General features: G+C 36.6%; 2 protein-coding genes and 1 pseudogene across 3 annotated transcripts; 1 reads left to right on the top strand and 2 right to left on the bottom strand.

The window, feature by feature from the left end:
• Positions 1–542: 542 nt before the first annotated feature.
• Positions 543–3,682, bottom strand: LOC104769443 (omega-amidase, chloroplastic). 2 transcript variants are annotated; one of them, XM_010493658.3, is made up of 10 exons: positions 3,307–3,617; positions 3,095–3,211; positions 2,699–2,923; positions 2,215–2,308; positions 1,746–1,820; positions 1,538–1,616; positions 1,422–1,437; positions 1,143–1,223; positions 973–1,055; positions 543–888 (listed from the first exon to the last, which is right to left on the bottom strand). In XM_010493658.3, exons 1-10 carry the CDS (start codon positions 3,568–3,570, stop codon positions 810–812), a joined length of 1,113 nt encoding a protein of 370 aa, XP_010491960.1. In that variant the 5' UTR covers positions 3,571–3,617; the 3' UTR covers positions 543–809. The 2 variants fall into 2 exon arrangements, 1 of the variants encoding a protein (XP_010491960.1); XR_015592638.1 differs by lacking the exon at positions 1,422–1,437 and having other exon boundaries at positions 1,521–1,616; positions 3,307–3,682.
• A 162-nt stretch (positions 3,683–3,844) lies between these two features.
• Positions 3,845–4,689, top strand: LOC104769442 (17.6 kDa class II heat shock protein). Its single transcript, XM_010493657.3, has one exon. It carries the CDS (start codon positions 4,048–4,050, stop codon positions 4,510–4,512), a length of 465 nt encoding a protein of 154 aa, XP_010491959.1. The 5' UTR covers positions 3,845–4,047; the 3' UTR covers positions 4,513–4,689.
• Positions 4,690–9,435: 4,746 nt separating this feature from the next.
• On the bottom strand, positions 9,436–9,575 carry LOC147918472 (uncharacterized; annotated as a pseudogene).
• Between the last annotated feature and the right edge of the window lie 4,867 nt (positions 9,576–14,442).

The following is a 14,442-nucleotide window of genomic DNA, read 5'->3' as shown; positions in this document are numbered from 1 at the left end:
GTGAGCGCTTGTGAGTATATGGACCACTCTACTATACTCTCTTACCCCTAATAGGTTTGGGCCACGTGTCTCCTCCGAAGACTATGAAAACCACACACTCACTGTGTAAAATCTTGTAAAGCCTGTTGTTGTTGTAAGTGTAACTGCATTTTGTCGTCCGGTCATTTATCATTCAACAATAACCACGGATCATCAAAAATCATGTAGTAGTAGACGCTGACAATGTTTTATGTTCTATCGTTTTCAATCTTTTATATCCACTTGTGGAGGAAGAGCCAATCTGAGAAACTCTCTCTATACTGTTTTCTTCTTCTCATCTATAAAACATATACATACTACATATTACAAATCTTGGTGTAGCAAAACACCATGGTTAGATCTTCGTCTTGACCTGAAAGAGTTCAGCACCATTTCTAATTACTTCACATTTTATCTAAGTATTTGAGATTGAATATGATGGCTGCGGAATCCTAATATGAGTTGTTTTAAAAGAGACAATGACAATTACTGAGAAACTCACAAAATAGTATATACATTGTGAATTTGTGATCAAAGTCAAACGCTATTTTTGGATTGCGAATCACACACAAGTCTACATTTATGACCACAATGCATTCAAGTTTATAAACAACCAACACATGGCACAAGTGGGTGGAGTCTGACATTATCTTAAGCAGACTTATTTTATTCAATTTAACTCAAAGACCGAGTTTCTTATATCTTGCAGAGAATTGACTGATCAACGAAGTTGTGCACAACCTGCACATCTCTCAGAAACAGAGAATTCAGATATACAGTTTCTGCTGCATTCATTTAGAATTCAAGCGCTGTATGTCTACAAGCTGGTAAAGATCTCCCCTACGCTGTTTGTTTAGCGGAAGGCTTGACCTACAATGTGAAAAGCGAGACTCAATCAGCGGATTTTAATAAGATCATAATGGGATTGATCAAAACCAGGAAAGTTGTGATTACCTTCGTTGTTCAAGGATAGAGTAATCAATCTCTGCTATGATAATGTCCTCCTCATGCTCAGTCGTCGCTAATACTTCTCCAAACTGTTTTCAGTTAATTTTTATGAGTTCGAGTTTAATGCTCAACTAAATAGTATTAATCAAGTAATACAGAAAGTATTTAGCACTTACAGGCCCGACAAGAGTAGAGTGACCCCATGCAGTGTAGCCAGCTCCTGAATCTCTGGCCGGTGAGCATGTCGCCACATATAACTAGAGAAAGTAGCACATATAGTTTCATCAACTGCTCCATGACTATGATAGATTCAATACAGAACAAATTCCAGAGAGCAGAAGAAAAATATTTGTTTTGATAATTCAAAGAGAAACACCGGTTTTCTATTAATTCATCAAGAAAAAATGTATTTCTCTTTGGAACTATCAATACTAGTTTAACTTTGGCTCATGTACCTGATTATCCGTAGCCCTGAAACGGAACAAAACAGATCCAGTGAGCAATGTGATTAAACCATATACGACTATTGATTAACTAAGCCAAGCAAGTTTTACTAGACTGTGAAATGTACCTTGCCCTTTGTAGTAATTCCCAATGCAATGGTCCAGTTGTCGTGTTAAAGGCTCCCGGGTAGCATAGCAAATGAGCCCCTGAAATTAATAAATCAAACATGTGGGTGATGATGACTGATGAGGTTCTTTAAAACGATTTATCGACCCGAAAAAGATAGGTAGGAAATAGACCATTTTGGATAAAGCATATAATAATAAAAGACTTACCTCTTGCAGCATATATCATAGCTAACTCCTGGAACCGGATATCATAACAGATGCCTATTCCTATACGCCCTACATCTGCAACAACCAACTTTATTTTCAAGCAATGCACCGCTTAAGTGTTTTCTCTCAAGTACTAGAAAGTGAGAGAGGTGATGTGAACTGTCCTACAATGACTTGAATACTGAACAAAGACATTTCCCAAGTCAAAATAGTTGGCAAAGTCTTAAAAGCGTTTTAATATTATTGGTGAACAAGTTCCTTTCTCCATGATCATTCGTAAATACTAGGCTAACATGAAAGTGAATCATTTCACCGTTGAGCTAAGAGGATCCCACATCTAACTGGAGATTTTAAAATCTTAAATCCTAAGCCCAATAATTTTTAGATAGTACTATAATAAGTTTTATGTAAGATACATGATTGTTTATGAATAGCTTAGCAATCATATTTTGCAAAACCAGATTGAAACCTGTATCAACGATTGTTGGTGTCTCTCCAGCAGTAAGCGTTTTTGATTCCATAAAAGTAATCTTCCCGGGAATGTCTATATCGAATAAATGTATCTGTAGGCACAAGTCCAAAGAAAATCAAGTACAAACACAATCAAGAACAGATTGTCTTGGGAACTGATAATATAAGCATGCACGTTTAAGGCTATTATCTCGCTCCATCTGTAGTCCTTAGACTTAGTGGAGGAAGAAACTTGAGCCAGAACATAATTAACACATCATTCTTGTTACTTTTTAAAGTTCGTAGATCCAGTCAACTGGTTACAATAACTACAAATCTTCTCAAGGTTGGGTTCGTTATGGCCTTTAAATCTCAAAAGATGAATCAAGATTTTAGAAGTACGAATAGCATCTTTTTTATTCTATGGCCTAAAGCAGAGGAAAGTTCAATACTCTTCTAAGAAAATTTGAAATAGAAGTGCTGTATCAAACAAAAATTTGTACCTTTCGATGCTTAGCTTTCAACTCTCCATCAGAACCAAAGACACAGCAAGTGTTATACAAACGATCCCCAACTCTTTCTGGAATAGAGCCACCAATAATAGTAATCTTGAGACGTTTGGAAACTTCAGAAAGCATTGTGGTCGAAGGAGAAGCATCACCACCCGCATCAATGTCCTCCGCATAAACTGGGAAACTATCATTGGAATAAGGACTGTTCCAAATTTCCTGAAACAAACCCCATATTCACTAGCTTATACACATTTCATCACCAGAGAACATCACAATTGAACCCATAAAGAACAAAGAGATAAAAAGCCAAATTCTTTCAGGCAAAAACAATCAAATTCAAGAGCAACAAAAACATTCCAAAGATCAATGTCAATTAATCTAACTCACGGGTAAGAGAACAAGCTTAGCTCCTTTGGAAGCAGCTTCTTCAATAGCGTTCTTAGCGTGAGAGATGTTTCTCTTTTTGTCAGCCGTCACAGATAGCTGGCACAATCCGATATTGAACTACAATATATAATCCAGGAAACGAAGATCAATCAAATGCATAACTGATCGAAAAGATCAAGAATTTGAAAACAGAATTAAAAAAAGGAGCTAACTTTAGTCAACGGAGGAGCAGGTAAGGGAAGAGCAGAGGGAACTCTGGCCTTTTCAGGATTGAAAGAGGAAGCCATGGAGGTAGAGATGGATCTTAAAGCTGATGTTGACGAAGATGGTAGTTTTAAGGTGTGATTAGTGATCGATCTCGGTGATAATAGCTTAGGGATGAAACTGGAGTTGAGAAGGGTGAAACAAGACAGAGGATTAGGTTTGAAAAGATTCTTCGAATTGAATAAGAGTGACGATGAAACTGCTGACTTCATTTCACTTTAGACCCCCTGTCCGATGTTCTCTGATATAGATGATAACGATGCTTTTTGAGCCATCATGAGTCATGAAGCTAATCCACCGTACTGACCCGGTTCAACCGTCTTAAAATTAAATTCCAATACCAAACCGGATAAATTAATTAACCACCTTCCTTTTAAACCAAGATATCCGAAACAGAAACAGAAACAAATGGGCCTTGGTACTCCAAATTAAAAAGCCCATATAAGACATTATAACAAAAAGCCGCGTTACAAATATCACAAGAACCAGAACGATCAAGACGTTTCTCGAACAATACCGAAGCTGTTCTAAAGACCAAGACGATCACTTTCTACATCACTCTAGAAACTATCCATCTCGACTCCTATATAAATTTCCACACTTCTTCATCAAAATATCAATCAAACAAGAAAAGAAGCCAAGAATCAGAAGTTCAAGAATCAAGAAAGCTAATACACAACAAACTAACAATGGATTTGGGAAGGTTTCCGATAATCTCAATCCTCGAAGACATGCTCGAAGTCCCTGAAGAGCACAACGAGAAGATTCGCAACAATCCATCAAGAGCTTACATGCGAGACGCTAAGGCAATGGCTGCTACGCCAGCTGACGTCATCGAGCACCCGAACGCTTACGCTTTCGTCGTTGACATGCCTGGGATCAAAGGAGACGAGATCAAGGTTCAGGTAGAGAACGAGAACGTTCTTGTGGTGAGTGGAGAGAGGAAGAGGGAGAGCAAAGAGAACGAAGGTGTCAAGTATGTGAGGATGGAGAGAAGGATGGGTAAGTTTATGAGGAAGTTTCAGTTGCCTGAGAATGCTGATTTGGAAAAGATCTCTGCTGTTTGTCATGACGGTGTGTTAAAGGTTACTGTTCAGAAACTTCCTCCTCCTGAGCCTAAGAAGCCGAAGACTATTCAGGTTCAAGTTGCCTGATGAGCTTTGTTTGTCTGTGATCGTGTTTTGTGTTTTGTTTTCGGTTTTGTAATGGATGTAATGGGAGTGAAGCAATAAGTGTGTGGTTCTAATGTGGGATTATATAAGTTGTTTCTCTGTTCATCTTTCTCTTTGTATGATCTTCTAATCAATGAAGTTCTTTTTTTTTTAAAGAAAGTTTTTATATGAAAGTTCTAGAAACACCCATGCCTATGAGGCACAAATTGATATGTTGCTAATGTGACATGACGGCTACATTGTACAACCTGACTAAAAGAGTTCTGTTATACCCAAGTCAACGATTAAAGCGTAACACTGTAACAGAGCAGTTGGTCATTCCTCTGTTTTTCAAATGATTTATTTGTGACCTAATCCTCTGTTTTGCACAACTTAAGCAATTGTATTTTGGATAATGTAAATGGTTTATTCATTTACTACATTTGTAGTATTATGGAATCTAAATTATCAGTCTTATTGATGCAACTTTATTGTTTAGATGAAAAATCTGCAAAATCCTTCAACGGAAACTAAAGCCAAATCAAGTTTTGGGCAGAGAGTTAAAATCTTTCTTCACCAGCTTTTATGAATAGCACTATTCACGAATCTTGCGGCATACAGTGGTACGGTGTTTGCCTTCCGAAGACTGATTGTCTTCATAGCCTTCTTCTTCTTCTTATTCCTTTTGCCGCGGGGGAGATTTGTTAGCGTCGGCGAGAAAATAAAAACATCTGATTTCAATCGATGTGTAACTCTTCGTTGGGGATTTTTATTGACGGTTTAATGTTAAACCACTAAAACCAAAAGCAATCTACCAAACCGATATCTATTTCTGGTTTGATTGCAAAATTATGTGCTATTCCATCACCGGTTTGGAATTTTTGGCCTAATACTACATGTTATTCAAAATCAAATTATTCTGTTACTGACTTAAAATTTTGCCATCAAAGCATATACAAAGATGTACTGGATTTAGAGATCATGTTTTATTCTTGTTAAATTGAAGATAACATAACCAGTTCGATTCACATATTGTTTAGAGTCCATCCAATTTATATTTGTTGTTAATTTATCTAACAAAAAAAAGTAATATATCAATCAAATCCAATTTCATGTCCATTGCTTTGACTATAATCTTATCTTAACATTATAATTATTTCGAATTTAAAGGTAATTAATTGCATGAATCGGAAAACAATACTTTTGATAAATATTTATAAAAATTATGAAAACATAATGTGCTCACTACAAATGTTTACATTCATTTGTTATATTTGAAAAGAAAACAACAACCCAATTATATATGAAAGAAGAGATGGATGAGAAATGGATAAACAACATAATGTTTTGAAAATGTTCTAAAGCTAAGTGACTATATTTACTCATTGATTATGTGAATAATGTTGATGATTGATAATTTTCACATTTTTTTTCTTTTCAAACAATTATTAGTGTCATCATCCACTACATTTTCACCTTTGAGGTGATGAATATTAATGACAAGTTTAATTTAGACAAGAAACAACTATTGAGTGTTAGAAATGGAGATAAATTTTGGATTATACACAACCAAATATATGTTTATATAATAGTTTTCCGTTAGCATTTTCATTATATTAATTTAATATATGTGGACAGACTAATGTATATATTTTCGTACAAAAATAATAATAAAAAGCTTCAATTGGATTTTAAGGATTTTATTCACTCGTTTTGGCAAGCGTTCGACATGTTGCATACCACTTATGATAGCCTTCCATCCGTAGAAGTCGAACAAGCTGTTGAATTCTAAAAAAATCTCTATAATGCTGAGGAAGTGCAGCGACAACACGGCGTTCAAGCATGTCAGGCTCATAGGATCTAACTCTACCATCATGGTAACCAACCCTATTGTTCTTTACACTTCTTGGTAAGCTTTTCTCCATATTGTTCTTTGTTTATCAATTATTAATACAATGAATTGTTGGAGATTAGTTAACACGCATATGGAGTAAGAATTTTAACACTACTACTAACTTCATCAATTACAAGTATCTTATTAAATTATACATATTGGACCATAAATAGAGCACCAACGTATAAAAAGCTATGCTATGATGATTTGTAGGTATTTAATACATACTAGGTATTTAATTATTTAACCCAAACTCTTTGTAATGTGTGCTTCGCTATGATGATTTGTAGTAAATCAATAAATAAAAAAAATTGTTTCTTGAGGACATTGTAGGGGGGTCATCGTAGTGCTAGAAACTCAGCTCGAGAGAGGCATTCCCATCATAGGCATCTCTATGATGATGATGGCTGATTCTGTTGACCTGACTGCTGAGAGTCTCGATATCGTTAGTGCATTGGTTCAATATTTTTAATACAAGGAATGCTACGTACAAATATTCTTACAGAATCAACTAACATGCAAATTTTATGTAGCTTCAGTTCTGACACGCTTGACTGGAGCTCGAAGAGAAGATAGATAATTAGCATCTGATTTCTCAATCCCATCGATTAGGTAACTGAAAGGAGGCATCTCTACATACTTGCCACTTCCTGGAACAACTTTAAGTTCCTCATTTTCCCATACAATTCGATTCAATGATGATGGTGATACATTGACACTGAGTGTCGTTTATTGATACGGGATGCAACAAATAAGTTCATGACATGGCGATAAGTGCGTGACTAAAAGCTATGACTTTTCTTTTGTAAGGATTCTTAAAAAAAGGTTCAAAACTCAGCACAGCCTAATAATATTCTTTACCACAAAACCTGTCCCTGAGTTTGATACGTTGATAGTTTAGTTTCTTGGACCTATTTCTCTTTAATCTCATTAAGTATTTATTTGTAGAAAACTCGTATCGAATTTCCAATTTCGTTTAAATGGTCGCTGATGATATCTTCTAATTAAAACCACTGGTACCACATGCTTTTTTTTGTTTACGAAGAGATATACGAACTGTAGGTTCATAGTTTTTTTTAGTAAACAAAAAAGCAGAGCCAGAGCATATGTTAATTTAGTCTCGTTTTAAATGTTTATTCCATGTTTTGCTATGAATTTAATTAACTAATCATTCATCAAAAGCAGAAAACGTCTTGAAAGAATCAGTCTTTTGTGTCCTTTGTATTCTGTATGTCGCCTACTTTGTGGACTATTAATTTCGCGCTAAACCCTTCAAACTTAATAAAACAGTTGTAGGTATTCGCTATAATATCGGTGTGACTCTTTCTAGACGACTTTACAGTTGATTCTGCTGTTTCACAATTGTTTTTGTCTAAAGTACTTCAATATTTTTCTGTTAATTTTTATCACTTAAGTACATATTTACAAATCACTTAACTAAAAGTTTTGTATCTTTTTTGTTAATTTGACTTAATGGTTCAATGCGTAAATTAGATTGATTGGTAGATGTTAATCAGTTGTATCTATATTACAAACATAACCTGAAAAAAATCCAAGAAAACGTGAGCCTTTCGAAAAAAGCGACGTAAACAATTTTTTTCGTTAACCAAACTATTCTCTATTCACCCTACAAAGAGTCTTTCTATTGCGTGCTTTGTTATGTTGTAAAGGACTAACGTAAAGATCACATTCACACTTGTTCTAGTTCACCAGAAAGTTCACATCACAAGTTGTAGATTTAAAAGATTAGTTTTAATTTTGACTTGTGAATTTTCGGAATAAACAAAAAATAACATGAATCCAAGCGGGGTGGAAGAGGCCACTATGTGATGTTAGTTATAAAAAATTTATAATATGTAAATATTACGAGTAGAGAGACTAGAGAGACCGGCTAAAAAACGCCTTCATTTGGCAACTCAAGTAAACACAAAAAGAAGAAGAGAAAAAGAAACAAAGCGTGGGACCAAAAGTCTCCATCGGCCACCTAACGTTCCACACCGCCAAATACATTTTAGACTTAAACAATGTCCGATACTTCCTTGACGTGTTCACACTCCCTTCTTTCGGTTTCTAGGTGCAAATCATTTGAGATCTTATTATATTATTGGGTTCGTATATAAAAATATGTGTGTCAAGTGTGAACACCCACTCTCCACAAGTGTATTACAAACAACGTTTACAACAAATTTTGTTGACAATGATAAACAAATAAAAAGAGTGGTGGAGAGAGATGTCCATATCTACTAAACTCATATTTTCCCAAACCGGTTCATGAAGAGAGAGAAGATAAATCATACGTGTATCTTTCTAGGTCTTGTTCATCTCAATACAATGAAGTATCAATATATGGAATTTGCAACAAAATATGACAATACACTATTTGAATTTTAAAATAACTTATTTACAAAATATCGAATCTAGAAATTTTAGCTTTACATACCTGACTTTTCACATATTTTATGAATTAATCGACTTGAAAATCTACCGGTTGTTATCGAAAATTATTACCACTTCATCACATGTTGTGTTTATTCATCTGATAAATAGTTCAAATCTATTAGTATTTGGGTGGAAATGGTTGTATTAGGGATGAACAAGTTAAAAAAAATATGAGTTGAATAAAATTGGTTGAATAACATTCAACTCATTCATCCACTAAATATAGGAGATGAAAGAGTTGAACAAATTTTGTAATACCCGAATTCGGTATCCGGAATTGGTCAACGGGTTGACTTCTTGGTTTGGCTCAAAACCGCAATCTCTAAAATTCAAATAATGAACACAACTAACCTGAGAAAAATAAATAGAAAGGAGGGGTGAGTAATTAATTACTTAGTGAGGGGGTCAACACTGCCCACTGGAATACAATGACGACAATCTACTCACATTCAACAATAATTGCATAGCATAGAATCAGACTCCACATTTTTGATATACATCTAGCAAGCATAACGGTTTCACATAATCTCAACCTAGTACACATTAATAATATTTAAACCATGTTTCTCATATCAATCATTTTTGTGCATTCATCAACAAACAATGCTAAACCGAAATCTCATCAGCTTAGCATGGCACAAAACCAATCTCAGGCTCGTCCAATCACACGGCACGAAACAAATCTCATGTTCGTCCAAACACCGGGCACAAAACCAATCTCAGGTTTGCCCATCTCGAGACACAAAACAAATCTCATGTTTGTGTCCCAACATATAATCTCATATCATCAATCATCGTACATCAATATCATTTGTGTATATCATCTCATTCTATCATGCATCATATCATTTTACCATGTCATCACACTTCTATTATCATAGATCAAGTCATCACATCATAACACACAATACCAAATAATAGACATAACCAATCACATAGTTTCCAAGCCTATACAAGCAATTCATGAAATTATGCTTAGAAAGTAACCAATGTATTTCCGCAAATCCCGCCCTCATCTTAGCAATTTGGTTGATTCTCAAGTAGAAGCCAGCAACGAAAGAATCCGATCCAACAACAACCTCAATCTGCAATGGTTAAATTAAACATCAAAGATTATATTCCAATAATAATCCATGATTTAATCTAATTATCAACCCAATTTAATTGTGTTGGTGTTTTTCCCAAATAAATTAATTAGATGTAGTTTAATAATTAAATCAAACCAACAATCTAATAATTCATAACACCGTAATTTACTCCACAATCACATGCTCCCGATTTAATACCAACTCCTAAACCAGCCATAATACACGATCCACCAATATTTAATTAACCATCGTCAACGAGAACGTACGTAATTAACCATGCATGACACCACAAACAACTCATGCACGTACGTTCCATAATTTTCTGGTTTAGTTGGTTAAGTATTGGTTTAGCTATAAACGAAAAACCTAACAACGACAACAACACGAGACGTAAAGTTTCGTTGTTACCTCTTTCTGCAACCTTTCTCGACGGCCTTGACGAACTGAACGGCGAAGTGGAGGACTCGGCAGCACAGATCTGCGGTGGTTCAAGCTTGGTGATTAGATTGGTTCCAACAATCTATGAAACACAACATAGTTCTCAGGTTTGGTTCACGGATCTTACCTCTTCGGTGAAGACGTTTCACACGGCAGCACGGCTGAGCGCGGTGACAATCTCTGGTGTCTCCGGTGTGTGACGGTGACTAACGGTGTAGCTACGGTGGTGGTAGATGCCTTTGGTTCTCAACAATTCTTCTCTCTCTCTCTCTCTCTCTCTCTCTATTGGCGGCTTAGACTAGGTTTTAACTTTTGTCCAAACGAAGAGGGAGATGATTACGCTTATACATATATACGGCCTCACTCAACGACCAAACCCTTGTCGTTTCAATATTTTTTTTTTTCTTTTCAAAGTGGGCCTTTAATGGACTGCAATTCAAGTGGTCCATACATATAGAGTTTGAGGATGTTACAATTCTCCTCCACTTAAATGGAATTCGTCCTCGAATTCAGGTTTGCACGTCAACTATGTTTTCATCCTTAACGAGCTTATGGCATTCTTAACATAACTCTTAAAACGATTCAGTTGTCCTTTAAAGAATCGAATAACAAGTAGTGTTACAATAACTGAATAAAACATAAATCGAAAATCCCAAAATCTTATAAAGGTAAAAGAAAAGAAACAAATTCCAAACATAAATCCAATCCTACATCAATCTAGCCGTTTCCCCAAGGCTAATCTTTTTGGTGATGGTGGCAATTGCTCTTCATCTCTGTTGTATTGTTTCACTCTGCAATCCTTGGCATAGTGGCCGAGTCGCCCACACTTATGGCAATGATCAACACCTTTTGGACAGTTCTCCCTTTTATGCCCCAACTCACCACACTTCATGCAACCTCCTAAAGTTATCCAACAAACTCCACGGTGTGACTTTCCACAAGTACCACACGCTAGTCCTTGATCCTGCATTGGTCCATCAATTTGGTTATCCCAAGTCTTCTTACTAGAGATTGTTCCCTTTGTAGCTTTTGCATGTGCTTCTTTGTTTCGATTCATCTCCTTTTCCAACCCGATCTCCAAATTAGCAGCTTTTTCCACTAGTTCAATCTTACTGTGATAGTCGTACATCTCACATCGATTCTTGAGCTCAATCCTCAAACCCCTCAGAAACCTGCGAATCAACTCATCCTCATTCATGAATCTACCAGCAAACCTGCTCAGTCGATCAAACTCCCTATCATAGTCTCGCACCGTAGTTGAGCCTTGACGAAGCTCCAGAAACTCATTCTCCATACGATCCATAGCCTCTCTAGGAAAATACTTCCTTGAGAATTCGGTCTTAAAATCCTCCCAAGTCAGCTCATACCGTCCTTGTGCTTGTTCTACCACCTTTTCTCACCATACCAGTGCCTCATCCTTCAGATATTGCACCGCCAAGTCCCTACGATACTCATGTGGACACCTAGTGTTATCCAAATTCCTCTCTAATCTCTTCCTCCAGTTGTCAGCATCAATAGGATTAGACTTTCCACCAAAAGTTTCCATGCCCATGTCCTTCAAATTCCTCATAGCCTCCCAGTATGACGGACCCTGCACCTGGACCGGTGGGGGCGGAGGTGGGGCTACCCTCTCTGGTGCATCATTCACTGGTGCATCATGTTGTGGTGGAATCACTCCTGGTGCTCCTCTCAAATTTGGCTCCCTTTGCATGAATTCCTGGAACCGACGAAATTGCTCAAACATAGCCATCTCATTAGGCTCTCCCGCCCGAGCTACATTGACATGCACGACTTCCGGCTGTTCTTCATGCACTGGGCTCTCGGCCCTCACTCTTGGTTGTGTAGCACCCTTTGCTTGTCCTCCACGTTTTCCCTTTGGTGGCATCTAAACAAATTGGAAACAAGCCAAATTAGTAACCCTCCTCAGGACTGCCTCCCGGGTCGGAACCGGTTTGACATAACCTGAGGCTCTGATACCAAAATTGTAATACCCGAACTCGGTATCCGGAATTGGTCAACGGGTTGACTTCTTGGTTTGGCTCAAAACCGCAATCTCTAAAATTCAAATAATGAACACAACTAACCTGAGAAAAATAAATAGAAAGGAGGGGTGAGTAATTAATTACTCAGTGAGGGGGTCAACACTGCCCACTGGAATACAATGACGACAATCTACTCACATTCAACAATAATTGCATAGCATAGAATCAGACTCCACATTTTTGATATACATCTAGCAAGCATAACGGTTTCACATAATCTCAACCTAGTACACATTAATAATATTTAAACCATGTTTCTCATATCAATCATTTTTGTGCATTCATCAACAAACAATGCTAAACCGAAATCTCATCAGCTTAGCATGGCACGAAACCAATCTCAAGCTCGTCCAATCACACGACACGAAACAAATCTCATGTTCGTCCAAACACCGGGCACAAAACCAATCTCAGGTTTGCCCATCTCGAGACACAAAATAAATCTCATGTTTGTGTCCCAACATATAATCTCATATCATCAATCATCGTACATCAATATTATTTGTGTATATCATCTCATTCTATCATGCATCATATCATTTTACCATGTCATCACACTTCTATTATCATAAATCAAGTCATCACATCATAACACACAATACCAAATAATAGACATAACCAATCACATAGTTTCCAAGCCTATACAAGCAATTCATGAAATTATGCTTAGAAAGTAACCAATGTATTTCCGCAAATCCCGCCCTCACCTTAGCAATTTGGTTGATTCTCAAGTAGAAGCCAGCAACGAAAGAATCCGATCCAACAACAACCTCAATCTGTAATGGTTAGATTAAACATCAAAGATTATATTCCAATAATAATCCATGATTTAATCTAATTATCAACCCAATTTAATTGTGTTGGTGTTTCCCAAATAAATTAATTAGATGTAGCTTAATAATTAAATCAAACTAACAATCTAATAATTCATAACACCGTAATTTACTCCACAATCACATGCTCCCGATTTAATACCAACTCCTAAACCAGCCATAATACACGATCCACCAATATTTAATTAACCATCGTCAACGAGAACGTACGTAATTAACCATGCATGACACCACAAACAACTCATGCACGTACGTTCCATAATTTTCTGGTTTAGTTGGTTAAGTATTGGTTTAGCTATAAACGAAAAACCTAACAACGACAACAACAAGAGACGTAAAGCTTCGTTGTTACCTCTTTCTGCAACCTTTCTCGACGGCCTTGACGAACTGAACGGCGAAGTGGAGGACTCGGCAGCACAGATCTGCGGTGGTTCAAGCTTGGTGATTAGATTGGTTCCAACAATCTATGAAACACAACATAGTTCTCAGGTTTGGTTCACGGATCTTACCTCTTCGGTGAAGACGTTTCACACGGCAGCACAGGCTGAGCGCGGTGACAATCTCTGGTGTCTCCGGTGTGTGACGGTGACTAACGGTGTAGCTACGGTGGTGGTAGATGCCTTTGGTTCTCAACAATTCTTCTCTCTCTCTCTCTCTCTATTGGCGGCTTAGACTAGGTTTTTACTCTTGTCCAAACGAAGAGGGAGATGATTACGCTTATACATATATACGGCCTCACTCAACGACCAAACCCTTGTCGTTTCAATATTTTTTTTTTCTTTTCAAAATGGGCCTTTAATGGACTACAATTCAAGTGGTCCATACATATAGAGTTTGAGGATGTTACAAATTTCCTTTATAATTTGTTCATTTCTCCAGCTTTTTTGGTTGAGTGGGTTAAATAAATTTTCCAACTTATGCCTCTCAAATGGTAAAAAACTAGATGAATAATCATTCAACCTATTCAACCTATTAATTTAAGTCATCCATTTGCATCCTTTGTTTTGCTTCAGATTTTGTTTTTGTTTTTTAAGTATAGCTCATCTTTTCTTATATATATATATAGATACTAATCTCTTTGTTGTTATCCTAATCTTTTACTCAAAATACTTTGATCGCTTCATTTGGATTTTGTTCAAAATGAGAAAGTTAAAAGAGTGCGGCCAAAGCATATAAATAAGGTTAGCATTTCTAAGAAA

Source organism: Camelina sativa, chromosome 20 (assembly GCF_030686135.1).
Source record: "Camelina sativa cultivar CO46 ecotype springtype chromosome 20, ASM3068613v1".
Lineage (NCBI taxonomy): Eukaryota > Viridiplantae > Streptophyta > Magnoliopsida > Brassicales > Brassicaceae > Camelina > Camelina sativa.
The sequence above is the reverse complement of the archived record's forward strand: the minus strand, read 5'-3'. Positions and strand labels throughout refer to the sequence as shown.